Genomic DNA, 14,364 nt, shown 5'->3' on the forward strand with positions numbered 1-14,364 from the left:
CCCTGTCACCTAAAGTCTACACACTGTCTTTGCTACCAAATGGCTATGTAACGCCTTACTGGAGAAGAGATTGACCCTTCTTCCAGAGAAGGCCTAACACTTCTTTCAAGGACTAAAAATTAAACATCACTAACTATAAAAATACCAGCTTCTCAGAAAAGCAAAGAAAACTATGAACTTTAAATAAAAACTGTGCTGTAATGCAATAGCTCAACTTTGTCGAAGTCCAGGGCCTATTGTCCCTTCAGGAAACTACATTCACTCAACGCAAAGAAAACAGTCTCCCCAATTCAGTTCAACCCAATGACTGACTGGCTTCTAAAACTAAAATTCAAATTTCATCTCCAAATAAAATTATACAACATGCTCTGTCATGGGACATCAAGTGTCCCACAGAGAATAAAGCTTTATTATAAAGCGGCAAGTTAGAAATTTCTGTAGTGACACCAATAAAACAATGAATGACAAAGGACACCAGAATCTACTGGATACCCTGAGGGTGACCTGCTTCGCCTAGTGTAAGATTCCTGCTTCCTGTGAAAGCAAAGCTAAGGTAGGACAATGTTGCAGTCACAGTGTCCTTTTGGTCACATTAAGAGAGTTACAGAGAGGAGGTAAGGTGCCCTGTGGATCTCATTTCTACTCTGGCTTGTCACAGAGATACCAACTGACTGTGGTGGCGCACCTGTGATCTCAGCGCTGGACAGCCAGCCTGGGCCACAGTAAAATGGACGTTGGGAGTGGGGAGTGTTGACCTGGGAGGAAGAAGATCTCTGTTCCATCGCCCCAGGCCTTTGACTATCATCACACACCCAGCTCTACTTACCTTTCCCTAAGCTCACTGATAAGATCCAGCTTTTTCATGACTACTTGAAGGGGAAGGAGTTCTTCATCTTTAAATGTTTTCTATTAGCAAGAAGGGAAAACACAGAAGTGTAATCACAATAAGGCCAAGTGTCTTAGGCTGATAAATGAACTATGAACCTCAGACCTCCCGTTTTTTCCATGAATAGGAACAATAAACTTACCATCTGCGTGCCAACGCTTAACGCCAAAGAAACAATAAGTCGTCGTTGCTTTGTGCTTGGTCCATTTAAGGTGTTTTCAGCCAAAACAAGAGCAGACAGTACATCAAGACGCTGTTCACTGTATTTTTTGTCTGAAATTACTCTTTTCTTAAAGATGAAACAGAAAACTATTAGTTTTGATTTTTATATCAAGTTTCAAAAGAAAAAAAAATTCTCTATTCTGTTCTCTATGGCATAGCTCCAGGAAAGCATAAGAAAAAAATTCCCCACTGTTCTGAACTTAGCTTCTCCAACTGTCTCTCAGCACCGTCAGGAACAGTGAATGTACTAGGCTTACTTTAAACATATTCACATTATCTAACAAAAAAAGAATTTCCAAAAATGAGGCACCAAAATATTTCCTTCCTGCTCCTGAGATTAGCTGCTAATAGAGTTTAAACAAGACAGTCCTCAGCTCACTCTTCCAACTTTACAGAGATGCAAAGGCAGGTCCACACAGTTTCACTTTCAGGAGAGTATTCAGTAAGTTACATGGGCACCCAGAGCTTCATGACAAACTAGGCTTGGAGTTAGATGGCTTCCTCTGACTGTTGCTAATGTAGTAATTACATCAAGGAGTACCAATCTGAGTACATTTTAGGGGAGCTAAGCTGAGTTCTGGGGCTATCAACACATACCCTTGTAGAAGGTAGCACCTGTGGCAGTCAATCATGACAGCTTTTCAGAGACTATAATTATAATCCTGGTAACTCTAAAGATTACAGAATGCAATGAATATAATTCACTATAGAAATAACACAGGAAGAATAAAGAGGCTAGACCAGGAAATGCATACCAAACAGCAGAATGCAATACTTTAATTAAGTTGAGCACATAGTAGTCTGCATACCTTTGCTACAGCAATGGAATTAAGAGCCTGATGCTGAAGGTGCTGTGTTATATGTGACACTGAATCTGCCACAACCATGCTTCTCCTGTAGAACATATGCTCGATTGCCTAAAAGAAACAAAAATAACTCTGCAAAAAGTAACTTAAAATTTAGAAGCAAGATCTTTACAGAAAATCTTCATGACCCTAGGCAAAGGAAGAGATTTGTAAATGAGACAAGAGAGGGGTGCTGGCAAAAATCAAAACACACACACACACAAGCAAACACTTGTTTGCTTTACAGACATGAAGAACCAAGTGCGGTTTCACACACCTATGTAAAAAAACATCCAAACATGGTGGTACAAGCTTATAACCCCAGTGCCTAGAAGGCACATGGGAGGACCCCTGGAGCTGGCTAGCCTCAATGATAAGCCCCAGGACCATTTCAAACAACAAAGTACATAGCTTCAAGTAATCAACATCTGAGGTTGACCTCTGGCCTCCACACACAGGTACACACACATACAGCCTATACACAAAAACACAAGTGTGTGCACACCCACAAACATAATGATGGAAAATTCAACTGCATTGAAAAATTAAGCACCTGCACTTGTCAAAAATCATGAAGAAAATAAAAAGATGTAAGGCATTGTTTGGGGAAGGTATGTACTAAATGAGGCAGATCCTTTTCTACAAACATTTCAGATTCCAAATGAATCAAGATTTTTTTACACAATCAATGCAACCTCCCACAAAAACGCATAGTTTTTTTTTTCAAACAGAAACATAGTAAGTTAACAACAACAACAAAAAAAAACCCACTAACATTAACAATTAACTGCTGATTATTACAAATTGTCAAAACAACTTGTGCTCATGAACTTAACAGCAGGTATGATATACATTTGGAAGGGTGAGGCAGGAGAAGCACCAAGAGTTGCAAGGGAACTTAAGCGTGCCGGCTTATTTTATGTCACCCTGAGTCAAATCAGTGTCATCTGAAAGGAGGAACGTCAACTGAAAAAAACTGTCTCCATAAGATCCAACTGTAAGACATTTTCTTAATTAGTGATTGATGGGGAGGCCCCAGCCCATTGTGGGTGGACTTATCACTGGGATGGTGGTCCTGAGTTCTAAGTAAACTGAGCAAGCTAATGATGAGCAAGCCAGTAAGCAGCACCCTTCATGGCCTTTGCATCAACTCCTGCTCCTGGTTCCTGTCCTGTTTGTCCTACCCTCACAGCTTTTGATGATGAATCGCTGTAAGGAACTGTAAGTGAAAAAAGCCCTTTCCTTCCCAGGTTGCTTTTGGGTATGGTGTTTGATCACAGCAACAGTAACTCTAACTAAGACACCGATATATAGTGAGACCCTGTCTCAAAGAAAAACAAGGGAGGGGGAGGGAATGAGGGAGCGGGATACAGCTGGAACACAGAGTTAACAAATTGAAACTAAAAATAAATAAATAGATAGATAGATAGATAGATAGATAGATAGATAGATAGATAGATAAAATAAAAATAAAAAAGAAAAACAAAAAGATGTGGTGATACAGCTTTAAAAAATAAACAAAATTGTAAGAAAATCCAACTCCATGATCACTAGAAACTCATCAGCAAACCTGAGTCACAAGTCCATGGCTGGGCTCTTCTGCCCACAAGGATTTATGCTTAAAAAAACAAACAAAAACATTTTTACATTCCATCAAGTATACTACTGACTCTGAAGTCCCCTGATTACCTCTATTAGTCCACTGTTTACTCACAAGACCACAGTGCTTTATCTAAACTACACATGACAGTGCCATGTAAACTGACCTCATTAGCATGTGAGCACTTTTAAAAAATGGGTATTTTAACACAAGTATTTCTGTGCAACTTGCTTTTTAACATGTCTGTGACTAAAACAGTGATTAATAACAGTATGGCTAACTCCCTTCTCATGAGATTAGCTACTAATAAAGGTTAAACACACAGACAGTCCTCAACTCACTCTTCCAACTTTACAGAGATGCAAAGGCAGGTCCACACAGTTTCACTTTCAAGAGAGTATTCAGTAAGTTACATGGGCACCCAGAGCTTCATGACAAACTAGGCTTGGAGTTAGATGGCTTCCTCTGACTGTTGCTAATGTAGTAATTACATCAAGGAGTACCAATCTGAGCACATTTTGTTTTTCAATCTTAAGTTAACTTCTCGTAAGTTTGTGTTCTGATGTAACCAAGAAATAAAACCTTCCAGGAGCATTCCTCTGAGGCTGAGGTCATAGCCCAAAGTCATGGCGGCTAAGTGAAACAGCACCAACTTACCTTGAGAAGTTCAATGAGCCTGCATAACGCCTTTACTGAGGTTTTGGTCATAGGCTTCTGCATGGACATGTAGAGATTCATCGTGGTTTTAATAATGGTGCTGATACTATAGGCATACAAGAAGCCCTACAAAAGAAAATAAACACTGAGCGGAAGCACACAGATGTCACGTGGACTTCGTTCTGTTTATAATAATCAGCCCTCAGCAGGCCAGGAGATAGCATTTCTAAAGTCTCTTTTTTATTATTTTTATGTGTACAGGCATTGCGCCTGCATGTATGTCTCTACAACACATGCATGCAGGGCCTGCAGAGGCCAGAAGTCAGTGTTGGATCTCCTGGAACTGGTGTTATAGGCAGTTACGAGCTGCTGGGATTACACCTAGATCCACTGGAGGAGTAGCTAGTGCTCTTAACCTGAGTCATCTCTCCAAACACTCAAAGTCTCCTTTAAAGTCAATTCTTAAAGAGTTAGAAATACTGTTCCTGACAAGATAGCACACTGAGTTTCAAAGCAACCCCTAAGAATTTCCTGGGCTATCAAATACCAGACATTTACACTGCTGATGCAGTGAATACTGGCTTTTAAAAAATTTTGTCACTTGAAGAAAATGAAAACCCCAGTAAAATGGTGTGTATGTGTCAGGGAAATACCTAGTAATCTATCCTCATCTTAAGTGCTGGGGAGAGATCAGATCCCATGTGTTGACACAGAGCATGGAGCCAAAAACTAAGAAGCTAGAGACTGAAAATGGAGAAGAGCTGCTTCCTTAAGTGATGTAGATACACAAGGGAAGTTCGGAGCAAAGCTAACACCATTCTTCCTCTCGACCTAGACCAGCAGTTCTCAACCTATGGATCAGATATTTACATTACATTCCTAACAGTAGCAAAATCAAGTTTAGGAAGTAGTAACAAAATAATTTTATAGTTGAGGGTCACCATAACATGAAGAACTGTAGTAAAGAGTCACAGCATCATTAAGAAGGTTCAAATCACTGGCCTACATCAATCCCAACAGTCCATCTACTGTCTGCTCATCAGCCTTCTCTCTAATTAGCCCAAGAACTAGAACACAGTCTCTCTGCCCCTTTTGTTCATCAAAGTCTTTTAGGCTTAAAAGTACTTTTAATGTATCTAAACTCTGGGAAAAAGACTAAATAGTGTAAATACAATGGTAGATGGGATTATACATTTAAAATTTTGTGCATGTGTGTGCAGGTATCCACAGAGGCCATTGGATCTGCTGCAGGTAGAGTTACAGATGAACTCAGGTCCTCTGGAAGAGTAACACTCTTTTAACTGCTGGACCATTTTTCCAGTCACTCATGTTTTTGTTTTTATTTAAATCTCCAAAAGGTTTAAAACCACATACTCATTTTTTTTTCTTGTTTTTAAAATTGAAACAAATTTTCATACAATATCTTGGTCATGGTTTCCCCTCCCCTAGTACTCACCAGATCCTCCCCACCTTCTTCCCCACCCCAATTCTATGTTCTCTCTCTTACAAATTGAAAACAAACAAAAAACCCACAAAAAAAAAAAAAAAAACAAGCAAAGGTCCAGTAGGACAAAACACACACACACACACACACACACACACACACACACACTTTTGTGGTGGCCAATTACTCCTGAGCATGGGCCCTGCTGTGTAGTGTGGTTGATATAACCAGTGACATTCCATTGGAGAAACTGATTTTCCTTTTGCCAGCAAGTACAATAGCAAACAACTTCTCACTTAGGGATCCAGTGTCTGCTTTCCTGTCTCAGTCTGGGACTCCCTCTGGCTGACACTGTCCAGGTCTTATGTGTGGAGGCACAGTGTCCAAGTTAATCCTGCTGTTCTAGTTTCCCTGTTATTAACCCATGACACTACATTCTATTTTCCCTTCCTTGGGAGATCCTCCTCCTTCCTGTTACCTGACCTCTTGGTTATTCAGATTGTAGAAGACATACCAAAAATTTAAAGGCAAGCATCCAAATATAAGAGAAAATATAGACTATTTGTCTTTTTGAGAGTCTGGGTTACCTCTCTCAGAATGACTTTTTCTCTAGCTCCATATATTTATCTGAAACTTTCACAATTTCATTCTTAACAGCTGAGCAATATTCCATTTTGTAAATGATCTATTCTTCTGTTTCTAGTTTCTGGCTATTATGAATAGAGCAGCAATCTACATGGATGTGCAAGCATATCTGTAATAAGATGCAGAATCCTTATTCCCAAGAGTAGGAAAGCTGGATCTTGAGGTAGATCGATTCCCAGCTTCCTGAAGAACCACAATGATTTCTAGAGACTATACAAATCTGCACTCTCACCAGCAATGAATGAATGTTCTCCTTTCCCTACAACCTCACCAGCATAAGCAGTCATTTGTTTTACTATCTTGGCCATTATGAATGGGGTAAGATAAAAATCTCAAAATAGTTTTAATTTCTCTTTCCCTGGTGGCTAAGGATTTCTCGGTCATCTGTGCTTCATCTTTTAAGAATTCTCTGATTAGTTCTGTATTCCATTTAATTGAGTTACTTGATGCTGTTTTTTTTTCTTTTGTTTTTAGTTCTTTATACATTTTAGATATTAGCCTATCACATTTGTAATTGGTAAAAATGTTTTTCCAATCTTCATGCTGCCAGTCTGTCCAATGATAGTGTCCTTTGCTACCATTTCAGCTTCATGAGGACCCATTTATTAACTACTGGTCTTTGTGCCTGTGCTACCGGTGTCCTATCCAGAAAGTTCTTCCTGTGTCAATGAGTTCAGCCTATTTCTACTTTCTCTTCTATCAGATTCAGGATAGCTGCTCTTACATTGAGGTCCTTGGATATACTTGTAGTTTTGTGCAGAATGACGCATATGGATCTACTTTCATTCTCTACGTGCAGCCACTGTTTGACCAGCACCATTTGTTCTCCAGTATATATTTTGGCTCCTTGTTCAAAAATGAGGTGTCCATAGGTGTGTGTGTGTGTGTGATTATATCTGGGTCTTCCACTTGAATCCAATGATCAACGTGTCTGTTTTTATGCCAATACCATGTCTTTTTTTTTTTTTTTTTTTAAACCACAGCTCTGTAATGAAACTTGAAATGGAGATGGTGATACCTCTGACAGTTCTCTTATTATTCAGGATTATTTTAACTGTCCTAAGTATTTTGTGTTTCCATACGATGTTGAAGATTATTTTTTCAACCTGTGAAGAACTGTGGTGGAATTTTGATGGAAACTGCACTGAAATCTCAAGATTGCTTTTGGTAGAATGGCCATTTTCACAATTTAACCCTGCCAATCCAAAAAAATGGGTGGTCTTTCCATCTTCTGGTGTTTTCTAAGTCTTTCCTCCAAAGTCTTATCATTTTCACTATATAAATCTTTCATTTGCTTGGTTAGAATTATCCCAAGATACATATTTTTCTGAAGCTATTGTAAAAAATACTGTTTTCCTGATTTTTTAGTGTGTTTGTCATTTGTATACAGGAAGACTACTAATTTCTGTGGGTCAATTTTATATCCTGCCACTTTGCTGAAAGTGCTTATCAGCTGTAGGTGGAGTTTTTAGGGTCTTATATGTTCAAAATCATATCAACTGCAAATAAAGATATTTTGACTCCTTCCTTTCCTATCTGTATCCCTTTGATCTCCTCCAGTTGCACTAAGACTTTAAGTACTATATTGAACAGGTTTATAGAGTGAACATCCTTGTCTTATTCCTGGTTTTAAATAAATAAGAACCTATTTGAGTTTCTCTCCATTTAGTTTGATATTGGCTGTGGGATTGCTGTATAACTGCCTTTATTTTGTTGAGGTATGTCTTTTGTATCCCTAATCTCTCCAGGACTTTCATCATGAAGAAGTGTTGCAAAGTATCAAAGGCCTTTTCTGTACCTACTGAGATGAATGTAAGTGAATTACATTTATTGATTTATGCATGTTGAACCATTCATGCATCCCTGGGATGAGGCCTACTTGTTCATCCTGGATAATCTTTTTGATGTGTTGTAATTTACAAGTTTTATTTTGTTTTATTGAGAACTTCTGAACAGTCATATGAATTACTGATCTGTAATTTTCTTTTTTGGTTGGGTCTTTGTATGGTTTTGGTAACGGGTATAGTTCCTTGAACATCTACTTTACAGAGTAAGTTTAGAAGTATTAATTCTTCTTTGAAGGTTTCACAGAACTCTGGGCTAAATCCATCTGACTTTGGGGTTCTTATTGGGAGATTTTTCATGACTGCTATTTCACTAGGGGTTATAGGTCTGCTCAAATTGCTTATTTCATCTTGACTGAATTCTTTTTACAACGTTTGTAAAAAATAATAAAATAAAATTCACCCATTTCTTTAAGGTTTTCCCATTTGGTGGAATACTGACTTTTAAAGTATATCTTAGTATTCTGTGCATTTCCTCAGGTTCTGTTGTAATCCTCCCTCTTCACGTCTAATTTGATTAATTCGAATCTTCTCTGTCTTTTGGTGGCTGTAGTAAAGTGTCTGCCAGCCTTCTAACCACATGTGAGAAAGCGCTATCCCAGGACTACTATATCTGACTAGTGGAACATACTTCAATGCCGTAACAAATGAGGGTTTCCCCAAACTGTAACAGCTCTGTTGAAGAGATGTGCTCAACTTAGAGAATGAAATAATGCAGCGGAGGACATTATCCTAAGAAAGTGGCATAAGACCTCACTGAGGCTTCAACATACACTAGTCTTACTAGTGTTAGCTAGAGGATTATCACATCAGACTGTACTTTAGTGTACCACTGGAGAAAGCTCAAAGTAGAACAACGAACAGCAACAGCACCTAAGGCCCATCGCCTTTGGTGGGAGCCATCAAGTATGAAATTCCTGGTGCCATTATCAACCTATCCATCTTTATTGTTAAGGACAGGATACATAGTATGGGTGACTTTTCCTATTAAGAACCATTAGAAAAACGAGATAACACTCATCAGAACTCTCATGGGAGGCATCAAAGAGATGGCAAAAAAAAAAAAAAAAAAAGAACAAAAAAAGAACAAATGGTCAACATCTCAGAAGAGAGAGAAGTCTGGAGCAGTGAGCCTGACATCTGGAGCTACTTCTCCAGAGCATCTGCCTCAGAGAGCTCTGTTAAAAACAGAGGAAACATATAGGCAGATACCTGTTCAGGGCCCAGCAAAAAGATAAAGATGGGGGTTTGGGAAATGGCTCAGTGAGAAAAATGTTCACTGTACAAACAAAATGACCAAAGTTCAGATCCCCAGCACCCATGAAAAAAGCCAAGCATGATGGTAGGCTTGTCTATAAATCTAGCCCAGAGGGACAGGCATCTCCCAAAGAGCTTGCTATTTAGCTAGTCCAGCTCAAATAGTGAGCTCCAGGTTCAGCGAAAGACCACCTCAAAAAATAAGTGAAGAGTGATTGAGGAAGACATCTACTATCAAGCTCTGTCTTCCACACATGTCCACCGAACTGAGCATACCAGCACATGTGTGTGCACACACGTACCCTCACCTGCACACACACATATTCTCTGTCTCCTCCGCCTTTTCCACCTCCCCCACCCCCACAAATAAAACAAAACCAGATTGAGGGAAAATATAGAATGTTTACAGGAGATACACATCCCCTGTAAGAGGCTACAAAGGCTGCAAATAAGGATCAGTAAAGACTCACTATATATGGTGGGTGTGGTGGCATATGCCTGTAATCCCAGCACTTAGGGAGGCAGAGGCAGGTGGATGTCTGTGAGTTCCAAGTCTACAAAGCAAGTTCAGGACAGCCAAGGCTACACAAAAGATCTGTCTCAAAAAACAAAAAAAACAAAACAAAACAAAACAAAACACAAACTATGCATACATTAGCTCAAAGAAATACTATGCAACTATATTGATAACACACAAGTGGTTTCCAACAAAAATCACCACTGGAGATCAACATGTGTGGGTGCTTCCTGGTAGGGAAAGGGCACCAGGCAATAAGCTCTAAGCCTTCCACATACTCAGTACATGCTCTAGTTCTAAATACATTCCTGGTTTCCATGCAGACATTCTTTATGAAAAAAGTTCCATCACTTGGAAGAAAAAACAATTCTAAACACTATGAACTTAGTATCACATTTATAGAAAACAAAACCTGATTGAACTATAAAGACACTATGTGTAGAAAAGTCCACAAAACGGAAGTACAGTCTTATTGAATTCAGTAATTAGAGAATATAGACCAAACCATAAATCTTGTCATGTCCCAACACTACAACTGACAAATGCGAACAGTCCACTCTGTACATGGGATATTTATCAAAGCTGCATAAGCCAGGTCTCTTGAAAGTTTTAAAAAAGTGAAATTACCTTTACTGCTTCAAATCAATAATAAAAAAATGAAGTATGGACTGGTAAGATGGTTCAGCAGGTAAGGGTTCTTGCAGTCAAGCCTGACAACCTGAGTTCAATCCCTAGGACCACATAGTGGAGGAGAGAGCCAACATCCACACATTACCCTCTGATTTCCACTTAGGTACCATGAGCCCCCTCAGTGCATGCACTCACATGCACACACACAGTGAATGCATGTAACTTAAAAAATTAAAGATAAAAGAAATTCTTATATATCTGGAAAGAAGAGAAAAAGTATCTTTCAAAAACCCTGAAAGGAGTGCTGCCAAGATGGGTTAGCAGGTAAAGGCACTCACCACGAAGCCTGATGGCCTGAGTCTGATCTTCAGGACCCACATGATGAAGAGAGAACAACTCCCACAGGTAGTACTCACATACACACATGCACAACAAAACACTCACTAAATAAATTTTTAAAAATTTAAACTTCAAAGATAAAACTAAAATGTTTAGCTATTTTGAGCAAAAATGATAAGCATAAAAATTATAGGATACAGCTAAAAAGTCCTGCCTAAAAGGGCAAACAAAGATTTGAATGGTTATATTAGAAAAATCTAAGTCATTCAGATTTAAGATAAACAAACCAATTTTGTGGTTCTTAAAATGTTTTCTTTTTTAAAAAATGTACTCTGTGTTTGTGCGTGCGTGCGTGCGTGCGTGCGTGTATGCATGGATGGTAAACATAAATGCAGCTGCCCAAAGAGCTAGAGGCACTGGATCCCCTGGAGCTGAAGTTACTGGTAGTTTATAAGCTACCAGTTGTCTACTAGAGCAGGAAGTGCTCTCACCCACTGAACTGTCTCTCCAGATCCTCAAATGGTTTTAAATGTAAAGGAGACCCCTCTCTTTCACAGTTGTGTCCAAGAGTAACTTTTGTAAATTAAATTCACCAAGAAATTGCACCCAAAATCTTCTAAGCAAGAAAATACAAGTACCTGTATGAAAACATTACATCTGTTGGTGAGGTCTTCAGCAAATTTATCCATCCTCTGTTCTTTAGATAACAGAGATTCCATCTTCATCATCCATGAGCTCACAAAGACGTAGTAAGACTGTACATCTCTAGAAAGAAAGACACTGAAGTTACTCAGAACAAAACTATATTTCCTTGTCTTCATACTGACAAGAGTAAAACCTTCCTTCTAGAAGTAACTGTTAAGTTTCTGGCCTTCAAAAGAAATTCTGTATGTACATATAACTTACTTAACCTATAAATATTTACTGAGTGCCTATTCAGGCTGGGCACTAATTCTAGCTGAGAACATAACAGATGAAACCCCTGGCTCCATGAAGCTTGTATTCTAGAAAGGAAGTTGTAAAATAAATCAATAATTAAAGTCAAAACAATTTTTAAATGTCTGGTGATAATATGCTTTTTGTGTAGTGTGGGTGATTTTGATCCATGAATTGAACAAGATTAATAAATAAGATGTGCAAACATGTAAGAGGAGAGATTTTGAGGAGTGTGAGTAACACTCCTTATGGGAAAAGATTCCAGCTTATTTAGGTGGTAACAAAAAACCTAGTATGGATAGAGCACAAAGAGGAGCGGTGAGAGCAGAAAGGCAGATAAGGGTAGAGGGAGGGTGAGAGAGTAGAAGAGACTGGGGAAGGCCTTATGGAAAGCACACACTTCAAGTATCTAAGGGACATGTTGGAGATGAGGGTCCCTCGAGCTAGCTGGTTTTAAGAGGATCACTATCACTTTGGCTGATTTGTTAAAAATAAGCCAGCACAAGGATGACAGAAAAGAACAACTATAACAATGCAGGAGAAAGAGGACATCCTCAACAACAGTAAGAGCAGACAGCAGAGGCTGATGAGAGGCTCATTAAGAACACTTCCTGCTCTTGCAAAGAACCCGACGAGTTCAGTTCTCAGCATCCACAGGTCTGGAGCCACAACTCCAGCTCCAGGCTATCAGATGCTCTCTTCTGGTCTCTGTGGGCACCTACACATATACGGGATATGTAGCCAGGTACATATAAAAAAAAAATTTTTAATCATAAAAAAAACAACAGAAGTAGCCAGAATCTGAATTTAAAAGTTAATTTCAATGCTCACAATATGCCAATCACTGTTTTAAGCTTGACACAAATTGCTCATTCAGATCCCCCATTAACCTTCTGCAGCAGTTAGGAAACTCAGGCCCTCAGAGGAGGACCTCAAGCAGGTTAAAATACACCCACCCCATGCCTGTCCCGAGGGCTGAACACATCCTTACCGCCATCATTCACGTGGGTTACACTAAGCCCCATTCCCCTACCCAGATAAAGTGTGACCCCTGCCATGTGCACAAGTTACATGCGCCCCACTCCCCTGCCTCAGTCACACAGTACAGGTCATGTATTAACTAAATCTACTTCCTCACAACTTAATACCTCCTCTTCCCTTGGAAATTTTTAAAAGTGGACATCCTGCTTAGCCTGATAGGACTGAAGCTTCTTACACCTCAGGCCCATGCAGTGCTGTCTGCGTGTTAATGATTCTCTTGCCTAAAGAACCTTTCGATTCAGTGGTCCCTACCATACTCTGCCCCCTCCCCACAGCCCTGTGTGTCTCTCCCCCTCTTTCCCTCCCTAAAACCTAGCTGTAGGGACTATGCTCTCCATTTTACAGAAAATAAAATTGCCACATGAAATACCATGCCCATATCAGACAACTGTGGAGCCAAGATTAAAATCAAACCTAGGAAGCCTTCCCATCACAAAGACTCAACCAACAACACATGCTGACTCTTCGACTATTCAGGACAAACCCCAGCAGGGAACAAAAGACAGCAAGACAGGCCAGGAGGAAGGGAGAATTAAGACAGGGACGTAACTGTTTGGCAGGCATGTCACATGTAATCCCCAGCACTCAGGACACTGAGGCAGGGAAAGAACAATTCTGCCATGGTAGTACACCATAGAAAGTCTCAGTCAGCTTTGGGTCCGGCTCTGTGGATGAAGCAGAGATTCCTATCAGTTCTGCTTTAAGTCATGCAGCCAGATAGCAGATCATCCTTGTCTCTCAACGATGAAAAATTGAAACTGCTTCAGGCTTTAACTTATTTTGTTGCTGGATAGGGATGGGGAGGTATTTCAATTATCAATTTGTTAGCTCCATTTTAAAGTGTAAATGGGGGAAATACTAAGGAAAAAATTAGCCCCTGTCCCAGTAAAAGGCAATGTCACTACCTACATATCAACTTGACTGTGTCCCATAGGCTCAGACCTCTAACCCATAAAGGTAGTTCTTCCCCAGTACCAGGGCAGAGCCACAATAGTAGCATGCAGCCGTGCACCAACTCTGGACTGAGCTGTTAGGGGCACTGACAGGAGGGAGCAGAGAGCTGTGCCCCAGCTCCCTTTACACTCCTAGCAACGGAACTGCTCATGACAGCTGTCACCTCACAGCTCTCTACCAAGTAACAGGATCACACCTCCATGTTTCACCACAGTAGAGTGAATTTTAGGTTTCTTTGACACAACTGCAAGGAAACTGGGGGAAAACAAAAAATAAACAAACAGAAAAAACACCTGCCATCCTTCCAGATCAGAGAGCTCTATATAGATTTTATAGGAAAGTGTCTAAAACCTAAAAGCTTAGAGGAGTAGCTAGAGTGGTGGCACACTCCTTTAATTCCAGCACTAGGGAAACAAAGACAGGAGTTCATGGCCAGCCTGGTCTACATAATAAATTTCAGGACAGCCATAACTACACCCCAAAAATAAATAAATAGATAGATAGATAGATAGATAGATAGATAGATAGATAGATAGATAGATAGATA

At 39.7% G+C, this 14,364-nt stretch overlaps 1 protein-coding gene across 2 annotated transcripts in view; it reads right to left on the reverse strand.

The window, feature by feature from the left end:
* Nucleotides 1-14,364, reverse strand: part of Washc4 (WASH complex subunit 4) — a 61,734-nt gene that overhangs the window by 26,838 nt on the left and 20,532 nt on the right. For both annotated transcript variants that reach the window (XM_055627843.1, XM_055627842.1), the window contains exons 14-18: nt 11,525-11,651; nt 4,211-4,336; nt 1,918-2,025; nt 1,029-1,175; nt 827-906 (exon numbers count right to left, since the gene is read on the reverse strand). In XM_055627843.1, the coding sequence (XP_055483818.1) occupies nt 827-906; nt 1,029-1,175; nt 1,918-2,025; nt 4,211-4,336; nt 11,525-11,651 (588 nt within the window). The remainder of the gene's footprint in view (nt 1-826; nt 907-1,028; nt 1,176-1,917; nt 2,026-4,210; nt 4,337-11,524; nt 11,652-14,364) is intronic.

This window comes from Psammomys obesus, unplaced genomic scaffold, assembly GCF_907164565.1.
Source record: "Psammomys obesus unplaced genomic scaffold, mPsaObe1.curated_primary_1811, whole genome shotgun sequence".
Taxonomy (NCBI): Eukaryota; Metazoa; Chordata; class Mammalia; order Rodentia; family Muridae; genus Psammomys; species Psammomys obesus.